At 38.0% G+C, this 14,815-nt stretch overlaps 1 protein-coding gene across 10 annotated transcripts in view; it reads right to left on the bottom strand.

Moving 5' to 3' along the window:
• Positions 1 to 14,815, bottom strand: part of PEX5L (peroxisomal biogenesis factor 5 like) — a 226,564-nt gene that overhangs the window by 68,020 nt on the left and 143,729 nt on the right. For all 10 annotated transcript variants that reach the window (XM_060639282.3, XM_060639286.3, XM_060639287.3 and 7 more), the window contains 3 exons: positions 14,178 to 14,372; positions 10,773 to 10,896; positions 9,770 to 9,866 (listed from right to left, as the gene is read on the bottom strand). In XM_060639282.3, the coding sequence (XP_060495265.1) occupies positions 9,770 to 9,866; positions 10,773 to 10,896; positions 14,178 to 14,372 (416 nt within the window). The remainder of the gene's footprint in view (positions 1 to 9,769; positions 9,867 to 10,772; positions 10,897 to 14,177; positions 14,373 to 14,815) is intronic.

Below are 14,815 nucleotides of genomic sequence, written 5' to 3'. Positions count from 1 at the left end.
GAGCCGAAGTTGGACGCCCAACCGACTGAGCCACCCAGGTGCCCCTAAATGTTGCTAATTTTTAATTTCACAAAAACTACATTCTTTTTGAAAAAAATTAATGTTTTCAAAATCATGGAAGATAAGAGGTGTACCTCTAGAACTTCTTTTTGGTTGCATATATATTTATGTACCCTAGACAGTAACGTGTTACAAAAATTTTGGCGACATCAAGGGTATGCTATTCTGTAGCTTACTTTTCTTCATTCAACAATATATCTTGGAGAGTGTCCATATTTAGTATTTATAGATCCACTCTATTCTTTCCCAGGGATTTCCTAGTAAAGTATATATTGTGGTTTGTTCAGACCTTTCCCCACGAGAACTCAGGGTGTGATTTTTTCTCCATGTAATTGCTTATTTTCTTGTCTATCTTTCTGCTACACTGTGTGATCCATAGGGTAGGATTTTGTCTGCGAACTTTTGTTCTCCCCTGTACCCAGCCTAGGGCCTGACAAGTGATGTGTACCCTAAAGATGCCTACAAACTGCAGGATGAGGGACTGTCCTGATAAGGCAGCTAGACCTTGGGGAACAGGAAGAGGGATGCTTGTGGAATGAAACTCTCTACACCCTTTTATTGCCTTTTACCCAGGTGTTTGATTACTCTTCTTTAGAGATGCTCAACCTTGGCTTCTATGGGGGTTACTTGAACAGGCCTGGGCCCCACCCTAGACCAGTTAAAGAATTTCTGGGGGTAGGGTCTGGGCACTAAATGTTTAAAAGCTCTTTTGGTGATTTTGAAAAGCAGTCATGTATGAAAACCATTGTTCCACAGCAAAACGTTGCCCTTCACTGAGCACTTACCATCTATATAGCTCAGCTGCTTTTCATTTTTTTCTCCATCATTGCTGGTTCTCAAGAGGACCCCCACCCCCTTATTATCACACAGTTGTAATACCAGAGCTCACTACATGCCAGATGCTGCCTCAAGTCCTTTAGATACTATAACTCACTTTGTCTTTTCAATAACCTGTGAAGTAGGTATTATCACCAACTCCATGAAATTGAAGCACAGAAAGTGAATTAACTTGCCCAACATCACACAGCTAGTAAGTGGTAGGGCTGATGCTCTGAGCCATGTTCATAACTACTGCACTATACTGCCTCTCACAGGAGGCTGTGCTCAAGTGGCCATTTTGGAAAGATGCAAAATACAGAAAACTCTCTCAGAGGTTCATTCACGGTTGAGGGAATCAACCAAGAAGTCCTCAAGAATATGGTGGGCTGAAAACAATAATGATGTAATTGTTATGCGCAAGTAAATTGTTACGCATAAATAACAGTCTTAGACTGTGTTTCGCACTAATGAACAAGGAAGGTTAATTTATTGAAACCTTAATTCATGTTTTCTCCTCGATATATTCACTGCTGCGCCCCTGGTATCTCCTACAAACAGTAGCTGCTCCATAAGCAGTCAGTAAATACTTGTTGAAGATATGCTGTTGGAGAATATGTGAATGAATTACTTAAAGGTATTTCTCTTTCCTACTCCCAGAACACTATGTGTTCTCAGTCAAGGTTTCTTGATAAATCCAAGAGGCTAAGGGGAACTTGTAGGAAATTGAAAGGGGACTTATTTTTTGGTTCTGTGCCTGGAGTGGCAGAGGTCTGTGTTAGCAAGGCCCTGTGCCCTGATTCTGGGGAAGGGGAATGACTGCAGGGTGCCTTAGCAGAACACCTAGTAAAGAGCTAGGCCTGTTAGCAACACAGAGGTAAGGCCTCTGGAATAGTGTGTGTGGTCAGAAGAGGGAGGGCGATGAGGACACATCCAAGTCTGCATGGGCATCAGTGCCTCATTCTCAGGCGGGCCAGGCTCAATGACCACCATGAACAAGCACCTTCTCTTGTTCTCTGGGTCTTGTGAAAGCGACTACTTTCTCTCAACCCAGATAACTGAGGCGGGGCTGAGGGGAGAGAGCTCCAAAAACGTAAGTGGGATTGACTATCACAGGTTCCAGAGATTAGGATGCAGACACAGATCTTTTGGGGACGGCTGTTCATCCCGCTACCACCCTTATCTGACACTCTTGGGTCACAATACATTTCAGTCACTTTACAAATATAAAGGTGCAGATGGTTTGTAAATTTTTAAAATTGGTAAGTCGTTAGGATGGTATAGCCTGGTAACAAAGTTAACACCAAAGATGATATGATCTTATTGTCTTGTAGAAAGTTAACCAATCTTGTATCAAACTTGGAAATCTTTTTCTGGCATTTCTTTCCCAACCATCTCTGTTCCTTTACTTTGGAACTAACTCTTTTGTCTTCCTGCTGGTTCCCTCATTAATGAAATAAATAAATAAATTTTAAAAATGTGGACACATGGTGAGAAATAAGCTGTGTATTTATATAATAATGTCATAAATGACCCATGAATGGCATGAGAAGAAAGAGAAAGCACTAATACTTTTGTCCCAAGGCATCTCCTTTTATTAGAGGCACTTTTTACCAGTGAAATATGATCTGTCTTGCCTGTGAAGCCTGACCTCACAGAACTCCATTACTGTCACTGGCTTCCCTTCATCAATGTTTCACGACCCAAGTGGATTATGAATCACAGGATGCAAAGGGCACCATATATCAGGAAGAAGAGGCAAAATCTCTCTCTCAGGATTCTAGACTTGCAGTTTATATTCTCTTTGCCGCTTAAAACAGCAAGTGTAAACAGAATCCTACTGTGCAAATGAAATTTTATTTCAGTAGTACAATTACTATTTAGGTAAGTGCTATTTTCCACCTAGTTAGAAAGGCCTTAAGTCATTACTAAGACAAGTTATTGTCTACTTCACATCTTAAAGCCATTTATTTTGTCCAAGGAAGCTAAGCTAAATGTTATAAAATATAGAAAAACACTGCAAACAAAGGCAGTTTTCAAGCCAAGAGTAATATGCAACTAAAAAGGTTCTGAAACTTTTCAGCCCCAGACATGCTAGTTTAGAATTGACAGTGAAATACGGATTCTAACACCTAAAGATCAGCCTTTCTTTCAACCAAGACTTTTTTTTTTTTTATCTAATTTCTTTACAGGCAAAAAACTGTCGTCTGGGAAAACAGATAAGCAATGCTGGTAAGCTGCAGATATTGTTTAGTACTTGACTAGAGGAATGGTCAGCAAAACAATGATAGCCATAAATTTGAGTTGTGGCTGTTTTGGTATCACAGTGGCTATATTAGTAGTTCTCAAGCTTGAGTGGGCATCAGAATCATTTGGAAGTCTTGTCCAGACACAGATTGCTGGGCCCCACAACCAGGGTTTCTGCTTCAGTATGTGTAGGTGTGGGAGTGGGGGCCAGAATCTGCATTTCTAACAAGTTCCCAGGTGATGCTGATACTGCTGATGTAGGGCCCCATGATGAGAACTGATCAGATGCTGACATTCCGTGTAGGCAAGTGGAACTCCGGAGTTTACAAATATACTCTGATGTCGGCATTACTTTGCATCATCGCCTGATTTTGAAAAATGCCCCACAGTTACAACAACCTCCTGGAAGTGCCTTGGCTTTAAAAATAGTATTTTAATTGGTTTAAGCTAATTGGATTTTAAGGTATTACACTCTCTAAAGAAAAAGGATTTTTTTTTTCTCCCAGCTGCTGTTTGTTCTGAATGATAAGCACTGGGTGAAGGATAAGAAGAATTAAATAACTCTTTAAGAATATTGTTTTATTCTCTTTATTCAAAATCATGATTTGAAAATTACTGTATTTGTAGCTGTGGTTGTCCTAGCATAATAACCGTTGGCTAACCTCTATGTCAGTCTTTTGTAACTCCTTATACAATTGCCTTTACATTACTGCTAGAGATTTCCTAGCAAAACACAGTTTTAAAAATCTCAGTATCTTTTCAAAAGAGATTGATGGGGAATGGGAGCTGCTTAACTGTAGAAAGGAAAAATATCTTATAACCACTAGCAGACTTTGGGTAACAGCATAACACAGTATTTAAAAGCATAATCTTTGGAGTCAGACTGCCTGGGGCCAAATCCTGGTTGGATTTAATAGTAATTCGTGACCTTGGACAAATTACTTAATCTCTATAATCCTCAGTATTCTCACCTGCAAAATGTATATTCACTTATAGAGTCCATACAAGAATTGAGTACAATAACTCATGTAAATGCACACACAAAATGCTCAGTACATAGTAAGTGCTATAAAACTTGGCTTTTGTTATCACCTTTCTGGTTAGTGCTTGTCAGGTGTGGCTTTAGAAATTCATTTAAAAATTATCTGTATCTAGAGCACTTTTGTTTAGTGGTTAATAGAGACTAGTTAGATTCTTTTTAATTAATTGATTTATTTTGAGAGAGAGGGAGCATGTGCACACACACACACATGTGAGTAGGGGAGGGGCAGAGAGAGAGGGAGACAGAGAATCCCAAGTAGGCTCCACAGTATCAGTACAGAGCCCAACATGGGGCTCAAACTCACAAACTGTGCGATCATAACCTGAGTTAAAATTAAGAGCTGGACGCTTAACTGACTGAGCCACACAGGTGCCCTGAGACTAATTGGTTCCTTACACAGAACAGATAAACTCTTGCCTCATTGAGATGGTCACAGTTTTTTTCTTGATCAGTCAACAGATATTTATTGTTGAAGGTACACACAAAAAAGTCGTACCTTATGTGTCAGAGCAAATTTCTAGAGCTTTGTGCAAGGCGGGCACATATGGTTCCCATCTCCGTACCATTATGAAATTCTATGTTGTAGAACATTGAAGCAAATCAGTGCTGATTTTGAAAAGAGAGGGATAGTCTATTATCATGAGTAACTAAAAATTATTTTTGAAAACTAGCTTCCGAAATGCTAAAAGAATAAAATTTTGTTATGTTATTTTTATTTTGATCTGCTCTTTAGTTAAACAATAATTAGCCACTACTTTTGAATTGTTAAATTTGACAAGAGTTGTTTCTCCTCTGTTAGTATTCTCTTATTTTTCCACTTCAGCAAGTATTTGTTGAGTCCCTACTATGTGCAGATTTCCTACTATGCTGAAAGTGATCTTCCATATTTCTTTCCTTCCTTCTTGCCTTCCTGCTCTTCTTGCCCTTCTGCCTTTTCTTTGCTCCTTCCTTCTATCTTTGCTTCCTTCCTCATTGGTAGCTCACTCACACCTCATTGGTGTGCTGTCAAGAGGGAAGAAGGGATGTTGATGTGGATCCTGCACTGTCTTCCAACAAGCAAAACTACATAGTGTACCATCTAATTGTTTCTAATAGACATAAGGTCTTGATACTTCTTATAACTGAACTCCTTTTTCTAATTTTTTCACTGCCTTACTTGTAGCTTTTGGAGGGTTGACATTCAATCACATTTGCTGAACTGAAATGGGCTTAAATGCAAACTATTAGTATTGCAGAGAGTAGAGGTTCCGAATGAATTTGGGAGGGAGGCACAAAATTGTGCATGGCCTCAGATCCAATGGCAATCCTAATTTATCTTACAAAGCTTCTGGAAGAAAGTGATATTCTTTAAAATCCCTTAACTCATCTTAATCCTAGAAATGTAAGTAATAATCAGGGACTGCAATGAGAAGGGAAATAGATGGTTTGTGAGTTCTCTCGGGTGAATAAGCTTGGTGTAGTTGATATGAGGTGGCTTGTGGGTAGGAACAGGGCTTTAGAAGCTGATGGGTGATTTGAAGGCTGGCTCTTCTTCCCTTTGCTACTTCTCTTTAAGGTGAATTTCTCATGTGAGAAATGGGGATATTGATTTCCAAGATTATTGCAAGAATTTCAAATAATATGTTTGAAATATTTCATTTATACACATGAGGTGTGTAATAGGACAGCTATTAAGAATGCATTTCTGTTTGTATTGCTCCTTTAAGAATTTAGAAAACATATCTGCACTTGTGTCTTAAAGTTACAATTGTTCAGGGGCGCCTGGGTGGCTCAGTGGGTTGAGCGTCTCACTTCAGCTCAGGTCATGATCTCACAGCTTGTGAGTTCAAGCCCCACGTAGGGCTCTGTGCTGACAGCTCGGAGCCTGGAGCTTGCTTCAGATTCTGTGTCTCCCTCTCTCTCTGCCCCTACCCCTCTCATGCTCTGTCTCTGTCTCTCAAAGATAATAAATGTCAAAAAAAAAATTTAAAAAAACGTTGCAGTTGTTCTGGTTTGGGATACTGCCAACTTGATGGAATTATGATTATATGGAAGGAAGCATTTTCTATGTGGAGGTCAGCAAAATCAGAGAGCAGCATAACTATGACTAAGTACTGGAGAGCCTGGTTCCTGCAGCTTAAGTCCAACTTCAATTGGCAAGAACCCGTCTCGGAGCTATCCTTCCAGTGTCCAGACTTGGCAAAGAAATGCTTAACTGTCACTTTCCAGCAAAAGCTGGGTTCATTTTTTTTTGCCCCACCTCTATCTCAACCCACTTATAGAAAAAGCTAATTTTACATCATTACCTGTGTTTTGCCTCAACATTTCAAGCGTTTTCTAATTTTTCAGATTGTATGATTTCTTTAAACAATTAACTTCAGGGAATACTAATTACATGGTTGCGTGTCAAGAAACTTTATTGTTTTATTTTTTAAAATTTTTAATGTTTATTTATCTTTGAGAGAGAGAGAGAGAGAATAAGCAGGGGAGGGGCAGAGAGAGAGGGAGACACAGAATCCAAAGCAGGCTCCAGGCTCTGAACTATCAGCACAGAACCTGACATGGGCTCGAACCCACAAACCACGAGATCATGACCTGAGCCAAATCTGATGCTTAACTGACTGAGCCACCCTGATGCCCCGAAACTTTATTCTTAAATACATAGAGATTATATAATTTATCATAATCTCCTGCCACTGATTAGTGTATTCAAAACACTATTTGAAAGAGACCAGAGTATGCTTTTCCTGTTCTCCATTTTGAAAAGAAAAGGAGCAGACATAAGAATTCTCCATTTTCTTTGTGATTCTGAAATATAATTTTTTTGAAATATGATTAAAAATTTTTTTAATGTTTATTTATTTTTGAAAGAGAGAGAAAGAGAGTGCAAGAAGGGGAGGGGCAGAGAGAGAGGGAGACATGGAATCTGAAGCGGGCTCCAGGCTCCCAGCTGTCAGTGCAGAGCCTGACGCGGGGCTCAAACTTATCAGCTGCAAGATCATGACCTGAGCCAAAGTTGGCACGTAACTGACTAAGCCACTCAGGTGCCCCTGAAATATGATTTTTAAATAAAGCTTGCAAATAGCTCCTCACCTGTTACCTGTTGAACCTAAGATAATTTATGTTGGTTTGAGAGAGAAGAAAACATTTCCTTGATTTTCCCATGAGCTATCTGTGTGATAGTGGAGCAGAAATAAGTTTTGGTAAGCTGAAATCGTTTATTTGAATAGTCTGCAAGCCAGTTTTAAGTTGAATTTTTATATCACCTTCATCATCTTATCTACCTAGAAAGATCATATATTTAAGGGCAGTATGTTTCTAACAGTTAAAACACCTTCCTGTCTTTTATTACAATTAGGTTAATCAGCCTATGCTCTTGCTGCTTTGAGTGATTTAGTATTTCAGATGATTAAATTCCCCAATTCATGAAATTGTCCTCATTTAACCATACGGTAGACTTAAAACTAGGAGATTATGATTTTCCTAGTTTAGAAAAATCTTGAAAAGCATGCAGTGTTTTTAAAAAAGCAAATTAAGGGGGGGAGGTGCCTGGGTGGCTCAGTCGTTTGAGCATCCAGCTTCGGCTCAGGTCATGATCTCACTGTGAGTTCGAGCCCTGTTTTGGGCTCTGTGCTGACAGCTCAGAGCCTGCAGCCTGCTTTAGATTTTGTGTCTCCCTCTCTCTCTCTGACCCACCCCTGCTTGTGCTCTGTCTCTCAAAAATGGATAAACGTCACAAACACAAAAAAAAGCAAATTAAGGGATAAATTCTTTACATATAATTGGTGAGCCTGTAAAGGATTCATGACAATTTATCTAGACAGAACTGTTATGGTGCATTTTAAATTATGTTTTGGAGGACAATATCGGGAATCCCACACAAATTTTCCAAAGCACATTGTGTTTGCTTAAAGGCACACCAGTGAGCAAGAGGAAGGATGCTGTAGTGGGATGAAATCAGACAACCAGCAGGAGAGGAGCAGTCATTGGAATAACAAGATAAATGCATTGTGGGTCTCCACGGCAACTGAGGGCCCCAGTTGATCCTCTGCCCCTCCAGCGTTGGGTAGAACACAGCCGACCTGTGCCAAATCTCCCGCTCTACAGAAACAAATGTTCTATTGCTACATTAAATTTTTCCAAGGATTCCAGGTTATGAAACAGTACCAATTACTTTAGCTGAATCTAAATCTCTAATGCACTTAATAAGAATGTTTCTCTAATAAACGTTATCAATTAAAAAAATACATTTAGAATGAATACAGAGGATGAAAATACATTTTTATGCTATATTTACAATTCATTAAGCTTTCTAGGTTTATTTGTTCTGGAAGTGAGCTGACTTGTTTTCCAGCAGAGTCCTGGAAGCAGTAATGCCCACTCCTCTCCAGTGAATGTTAGAAATGGGGACAGGAGTCGGTTCTCTTAGTGGTTGATTCCAGTGGTCTTCCTTTGCCTCAACATTTCTTATCCGTGTCCTCCTGCTCTAGGCTGCTTACCAGTTCTGGGTGCATGGACAATTTTCCTAATCTCACTGTGTCTTAGTTTCCCATCTACGAAATAAGGGTAATAAATAAACTTACCTCATATAGCCATTTGTCAGGATCAAATGAGCTAACATGTATTATTAGAAGACTTTATCATAACAATCAATAATATTTGCTATTATCATAATTATCCCTTTACTTCACCTCACAGTATCTCTTAGTCTGATCTAGTAAATTCAAGAAAATTTCTCTTGCTTACTCCATCTCACTTACTTTCAACTAGATTGCAGAATGCATGAATGTAGACACATTTCTTAAGAGATCTTTGTGGTTTTAGATCAAGGCTGCATCCTTAGAGAGTGTTTGTGCCAATGAAAAGATTGAGGCTGACTTTGGCCTTCTTTGTAGTATTACCCAAAGGAGAGAACTAGTTAGAGACAAGCCAGTTACACTGGAGTTGAGGGTCAAGTAGTGGACAGATAGATCCAGTTCATACCATACTTCCATCAGTGACTAGTTGGGTGTCTCAGAAAAAGGATTTTGACTTTACCAAGACTCTTTAAAGGATCCTTAAAATGAGGCTAATAACAATTCATAGGATTATTTGAGTATTGGATGTAACATATTAAAAGCACATAGTAAAGTTCCTAATACTTAGTGGGCATTCACAAATGGTAGCTCTTACTATTATAATTGCTGCTAATACTGTAATTATTAATTCTTCAACATGAAATTTACTTTAATGTGACAGTCAGGATCCTGATATGTAAGTACCTTGGTCCACAGGGCATACATGTGAATGAAGAGTCAATAGGTAAGTTCCTCTTTTTTGTGTTTTGTTATATAAATTTTGCTAATACTGGAGTAGAAGAGATTTTATATTGCAAAACGATCGAAAAGTAAATGGTAGAACAAAGAAAAAGTGCTAAATATATAGTGAATTCGTTGAGACATGTTCCAGCCAAATAGACACATATATCATTATTTGTCTCAAGCTTTGAGACAGATTACTGAGAAAGCATATGAAATACAGAAAAAAAATACTTCAAACTTTTTTTTGGGAAAATTTAAATAAAATATTTATGATATAAATTATCTATTAGAAAAGGTGGGTGGATTAAAGAATCAGCTTTGTGACCTGTGTTGGAGGCACTAATTCCAATTCTGAAGCCGACTCAGAGTTCAGGGCGCTTTTCCCACCACTTAGTTCTGGTTGAGATCTGTGTTCTGAGGACCTAGAGGGGATGAAAAAAGGAGATTACATCAAGAAACAAATTCAACTAGGAAGACAGTCAAGAAACTGAGTTAATTTGGATCATTGAGAGTCATGATAACAAAGCTCTCATCAGAGTTTTGATGAAAAAGAGAGCTTTTATATCATTTTACACAACCACGTTTGAAGTTTAAGTGGCTGCAGTGTGCTAGGCATAATCTAAATCTGATTGATTTAGAATTCAGTTCAATTATGTACAAAAAGTAAATAAACGCAATCCCATTTTTCTTACAAACAGTTCTGCTTTATTAAAAGTATTTTGGGAGGGGAGTGTCTCACAGTGACCCAGGTGTGATTTGATCTTTACACAGAATTTGAAATGTCACAATAAGTGGAGATGTACAAGGGGCAACAGGAGACTGAAACATGTTGCCCTTCAGGAAGACTTAAAAACATGGTAAAATTCAGGTGGCCAATTTTTCTCATGAGCATCCACAGATTGTTCTTAATTAGTGTATTATCTGACAATGATGATTAAGATAGTCAGAAAAGGTTACCTGTGTAACCAGAAAGATTTAATTTAACTGCCATTCATATAATATATTGAATATGCACACATATGTACATACATACATAAACCTATTTTTATTGATCGGCTCAGTTACGCATTCAGAAAATTATCAACAAATATTAAAGAAATATTGAATACTGGTTATGAATCTACCAAAGTCATTATTGGTTGAATTTTTGACAATTCAGATTTAATACTTAGTTTTAGAAGCTATGATAACTAACATTGATACATAGGGGGTTATACATGGCACCAAGTATTTGGATTGATTTAACTCATTGGCTATTTCAGTACATAGGAGAAATACCCATACAGTTGACACATCAATAGCTATTTTCTGATATTACAATATCTTACCATAAGAGTTCCTTTGATCCAGTTCTAGAAGAGCATGATTTTCTTTCTGTCATTGGATGCCCCTTGCTATTTCGATCTCCATGAAACTTAACATCATCCCATTTTTCCAGTTGTGTTTGAATGTCTATGAAGGAGATGGGAAAGGGGTAAAAGGACAGTGGAATATGAGATACAGACAGAAGAGAGATCAAGATTAAGAAGTTTTATACAAGTGAACTTCACTTAACTGATGCTCCTAAACCTAAGACCAGTGTTTTAAGGTTGCATGAAAATTAATTAAAACATGTGCAGCTAAATAAAAATGAGACTCATTAAGAAACATTGGTTTACTTATAGTTAAACAATCAAGTTCTTTTACCTGAATTTGTTTCAAGAGCTGTGTGCATTCTGAATTCTGTGTATGAGTCCATGGAACCCCCATGGAATGAACATATGGAGTACTATCCTACCTGCCTCTAGCTAAGGAGGTGACTTTGAGACACTTCTGGCATGTTTATAAAAAGAAATTCTGTTTATGCCATCCCTATCAAAATAACACCAGCATTCTTCACAGAGCTAGAACAAACAATCCTAAAATTTGTATGGAACCAGAAAAGACCCCAAATAGCAAAGCAATCTTAAAAAAGAAAACCAAAGCTGGAGGCAACACAATCCTGAACTTCAAGATGTATTACAAACCTGTAATCATCAAGACAGAATGGTACTGGCACAAAAACACACTCAGATCAATGCAACAGAATACAGAACCCAGAAATGGACCCACAAACGTATGGCTAACTAATCTTTGACAAAGCAGGAAAGAATATCCAATAGAATAAAGACAATCTCTTCAGCAAATGGTGCTGGGAAAACTTGACAGCGACATGCAGAAAAATGAACCTGGACCACTTTCTTACACCATATGCAAAAATAAACTCAAAATGAATGAAAGACCTAAATGTAAGACAGGAAGCCATCAAAATCCTAGAGGAGAAAGCAGGCAAAAACTTCTTTGACCATGGCCATAGCAACTTCTTACTCAACACGTCTCCAGAAGCAAGGGAAACAAAAGCAAAAGTGAACTATTGGGACCTCAACAAAATAAAAAGCTTCTGCACAGTGAAGGAAACAATCAGCAAAACTAAAAGGCAACTGATGAAATGGGAGAAGATATTTGCAAACGACATATCAGACCAAGGGGTAATATCCAAAATCTATAAAGAACTTATGAAACTCAACACCCAAAAAACAAAGAATCCAGTGAAGAAATGGGCAAAAGACATGAATAGACACTTCTCCAAAGACATCCAGATGGCTGACAGATACATGAAAAAATGCTCAACATGACTCATCATCAGGAAAATACAAATGGAAACCACAATGAGATACCACTTCACACCTGTCAGAATGGCTAACATTAACAATTCAGGAAAAACCGATGTTGATGAGGATGCAGAGAAAGAGGATCTCTTTTGCACTGCTGGTGGGAATGCAAACTGGTGCAGCCACTCTGGAAAACAGTATGGAGGTTCCTCAAAAAATTAAAAATAGAACTACCCTACCACCCAGCAATTGCACTACTAGGTATTTATCCAAGGGATATAGGTTTGCTGTTTCGAAGGGGCACATGCACCCCCATGTTTATAGTAGCCCTATCAACAATAGCCAAAGTATGGAAAGAACCCAAATATCCGGGAAGATGTGGTATATATATATATACAATGGAGTATTACTCGGCAATCAAAAAGAATGAAATCTTGCCATTTGCAAGTACGTGGATGGAACTGGAGGGTATTATGCTAAGCGAAATTAGTCAGAGAAAGACAAATATATGACTTCACTCATATGAGGACTTTAAGATATAAAACAGATGAATTTAAGGGAAGGTAAGCAAAAATAATATAAAAACAGGGAAGGGGACAAAACATAAGAGACTCTTGAATATAGAAATCAAACAGAGGGTTGGTGAAGAGGTTGTAGGAGGGGGGATGGGCTGAATGGGTAAGGGGCATTAAGGAATCTACTCCTGAAATCATTGTTGCACTATATGCTAACTTGGATGTAAATTAAAAAAAAAAGAAATAAATGAAAAAAAAAATCTGTTTAAAGAGATGAGCCTCACTGTTAAAAGGAGGTGAGAAGAAAGTGGAACACTTTTCACAGGTTTTGTATAAACTGATTAAGTTCATCAAAGGAGTGAATTAATAATGGGAAGAGAAAGTAAAGATGCAATGGAGAAAGTCAAGAGAATGCTAGAACAATTTTTTTCCCCGTGGTTTAATTCTTACAGTTAAAGAACTTGGCTGGGTTCATTTTCATTAATAAGTGTGTGACTGTAAATAAATCACTTAAACAGCCTTGGGGTCCAGTTTTTTAATTTATAGAAAGATAGGTTTAATTTATAGAAAGATAGGAGGTAGTCAATGTCCTCCATAGTTCTTTAAGTATTTTTATGACTTCTTCACAGAACATCTTCTTAAAAGCAGAGACATAAAAGTCTCATTTTTAAGTTTATTGTGTTATATTGTTATGAACTTAATATATCCTTACATAAGTGTGTAAATTTCATTTATTCATTTGTACAACTGACTAAACCTAGAACACATGGATAGTGAGGAAGTACTGGAGATACTTATAAAGTTTTTCTCCAAAGACAAAGGCCTCAGAGAGGGACATGGCAGGGGAGAGGGGACATGTTCTGAAATACTTGTCGTTTTTCTTTCTTCTGATAAAGCAGACCTTAATTTGACTGGTTGCATGAGATGAATTAAGCTTTCCTTTTTCAGGAAGATATACAGTAGAAAACAGGATGGGCTTTGACGTTAATCAGAACTAGCCTCAAATTCTATCTAGCTCTTTCTTATATTGAGATCTTGGGCAGATTATTTAAATTTGAAAACCTGTTTCCTCACTTATTTCAGAGTTATGATGAATTAATGGGCTAATACATGTAAATCATGCAAGCATAGTCCTGGACATTATAAGCCATCAATAAATGGTAGCTGTTACTATTGTATCAGATACATCCCCATGCATGTTACATGTTCTGGATGGCTGTTCCTGGACCTTTTGTTAAAGTTAGTTTCTCTCTCTCTCAACTGGCTACCTCCCAATCTAGACTAAATTCTCCTAGAGAGCAAGATTCATGTGTTATTCTTACTTGTAACTCCAATGCCTCATATGGCACCTGCCATCTATCAAGAATTTGACACATGTGGGTTGAATAAATAAATGAATGAATCCACATCAGTTATGCAAAATTGAATGCCCCAACTGCTATTTAATCCAAGAACAAAAGTGTGTGCTGCCCATTTCCTACATGGAATTAATCTTTTCTACTCCTTTCCCATGGTTTTAATGTCATTTGTGGAATTTCCTTGTATTAAGGCAGGAGCAAGCAGCAGGCGACACATGCTATTACCTTACCTAAATCTAAGGATGAAGTCTCTGGGCCTCGGAGAGGCTGGCCTCTCTGCTCAGCATCCGCACTGATGAGTTCAGATCCATCAGCCTTTTTCTTGAGGGATGAGGTTTTCGATGAGGCCTCCAACTTCTTGGCTTTGGTTTGGGTTTGAGAGACGGGTTCACTCAGGTCAAGGAGATCTAAGCCTGTGGTCAATACTGTCAAACATGGAAGAGGTTAAGATAAGCCCACTCACTGCTCTGAAATTATTTTTAAAAATAGGATTCAGTTAGGTGCAGAAGAATATTGTGGTCAGAAGTATGAAATTAAGTGAGATGACCGTTGATTTGTAAAGATGGTCTGTGTTTAGAATGGAAAGTTTGCCGTGTGTTCTCCTTTACTTGGCACAGTACAAACCCACAAAATAGGACTTAGACCAGCTTTACCAGGGATGAAAGTTTGCAAAACAGTTATGAGGAAGATTTGGAAAACTTTTTAAATGTCTTTGTGTTTAAACTTCAAACTACTAAAGCATATAGGATATAAAGGAATGCTATTAATCACTTTTTATTTAATTAAGCAGTTCAATCAGAGAACGGCTTGCTGTTTGGGCTCACACTAGAGAAGTATCTTATAATCCATAGTTGATGAATAGGTACAC

The sequence above is a fragment of the Panthera onca genome, chromosome C2 (genome assembly GCF_046562875.1).
Source record: "Panthera onca isolate mPanOnc1 chromosome C2, mPanOnc1 haplotype 2, whole genome shotgun sequence".
NCBI lineage: Eukaryota > Metazoa > Chordata > Mammalia > Carnivora > Felidae > Panthera > Panthera onca.
This window is presented reverse-complemented; position numbering and strand designations above follow the sequence as displayed.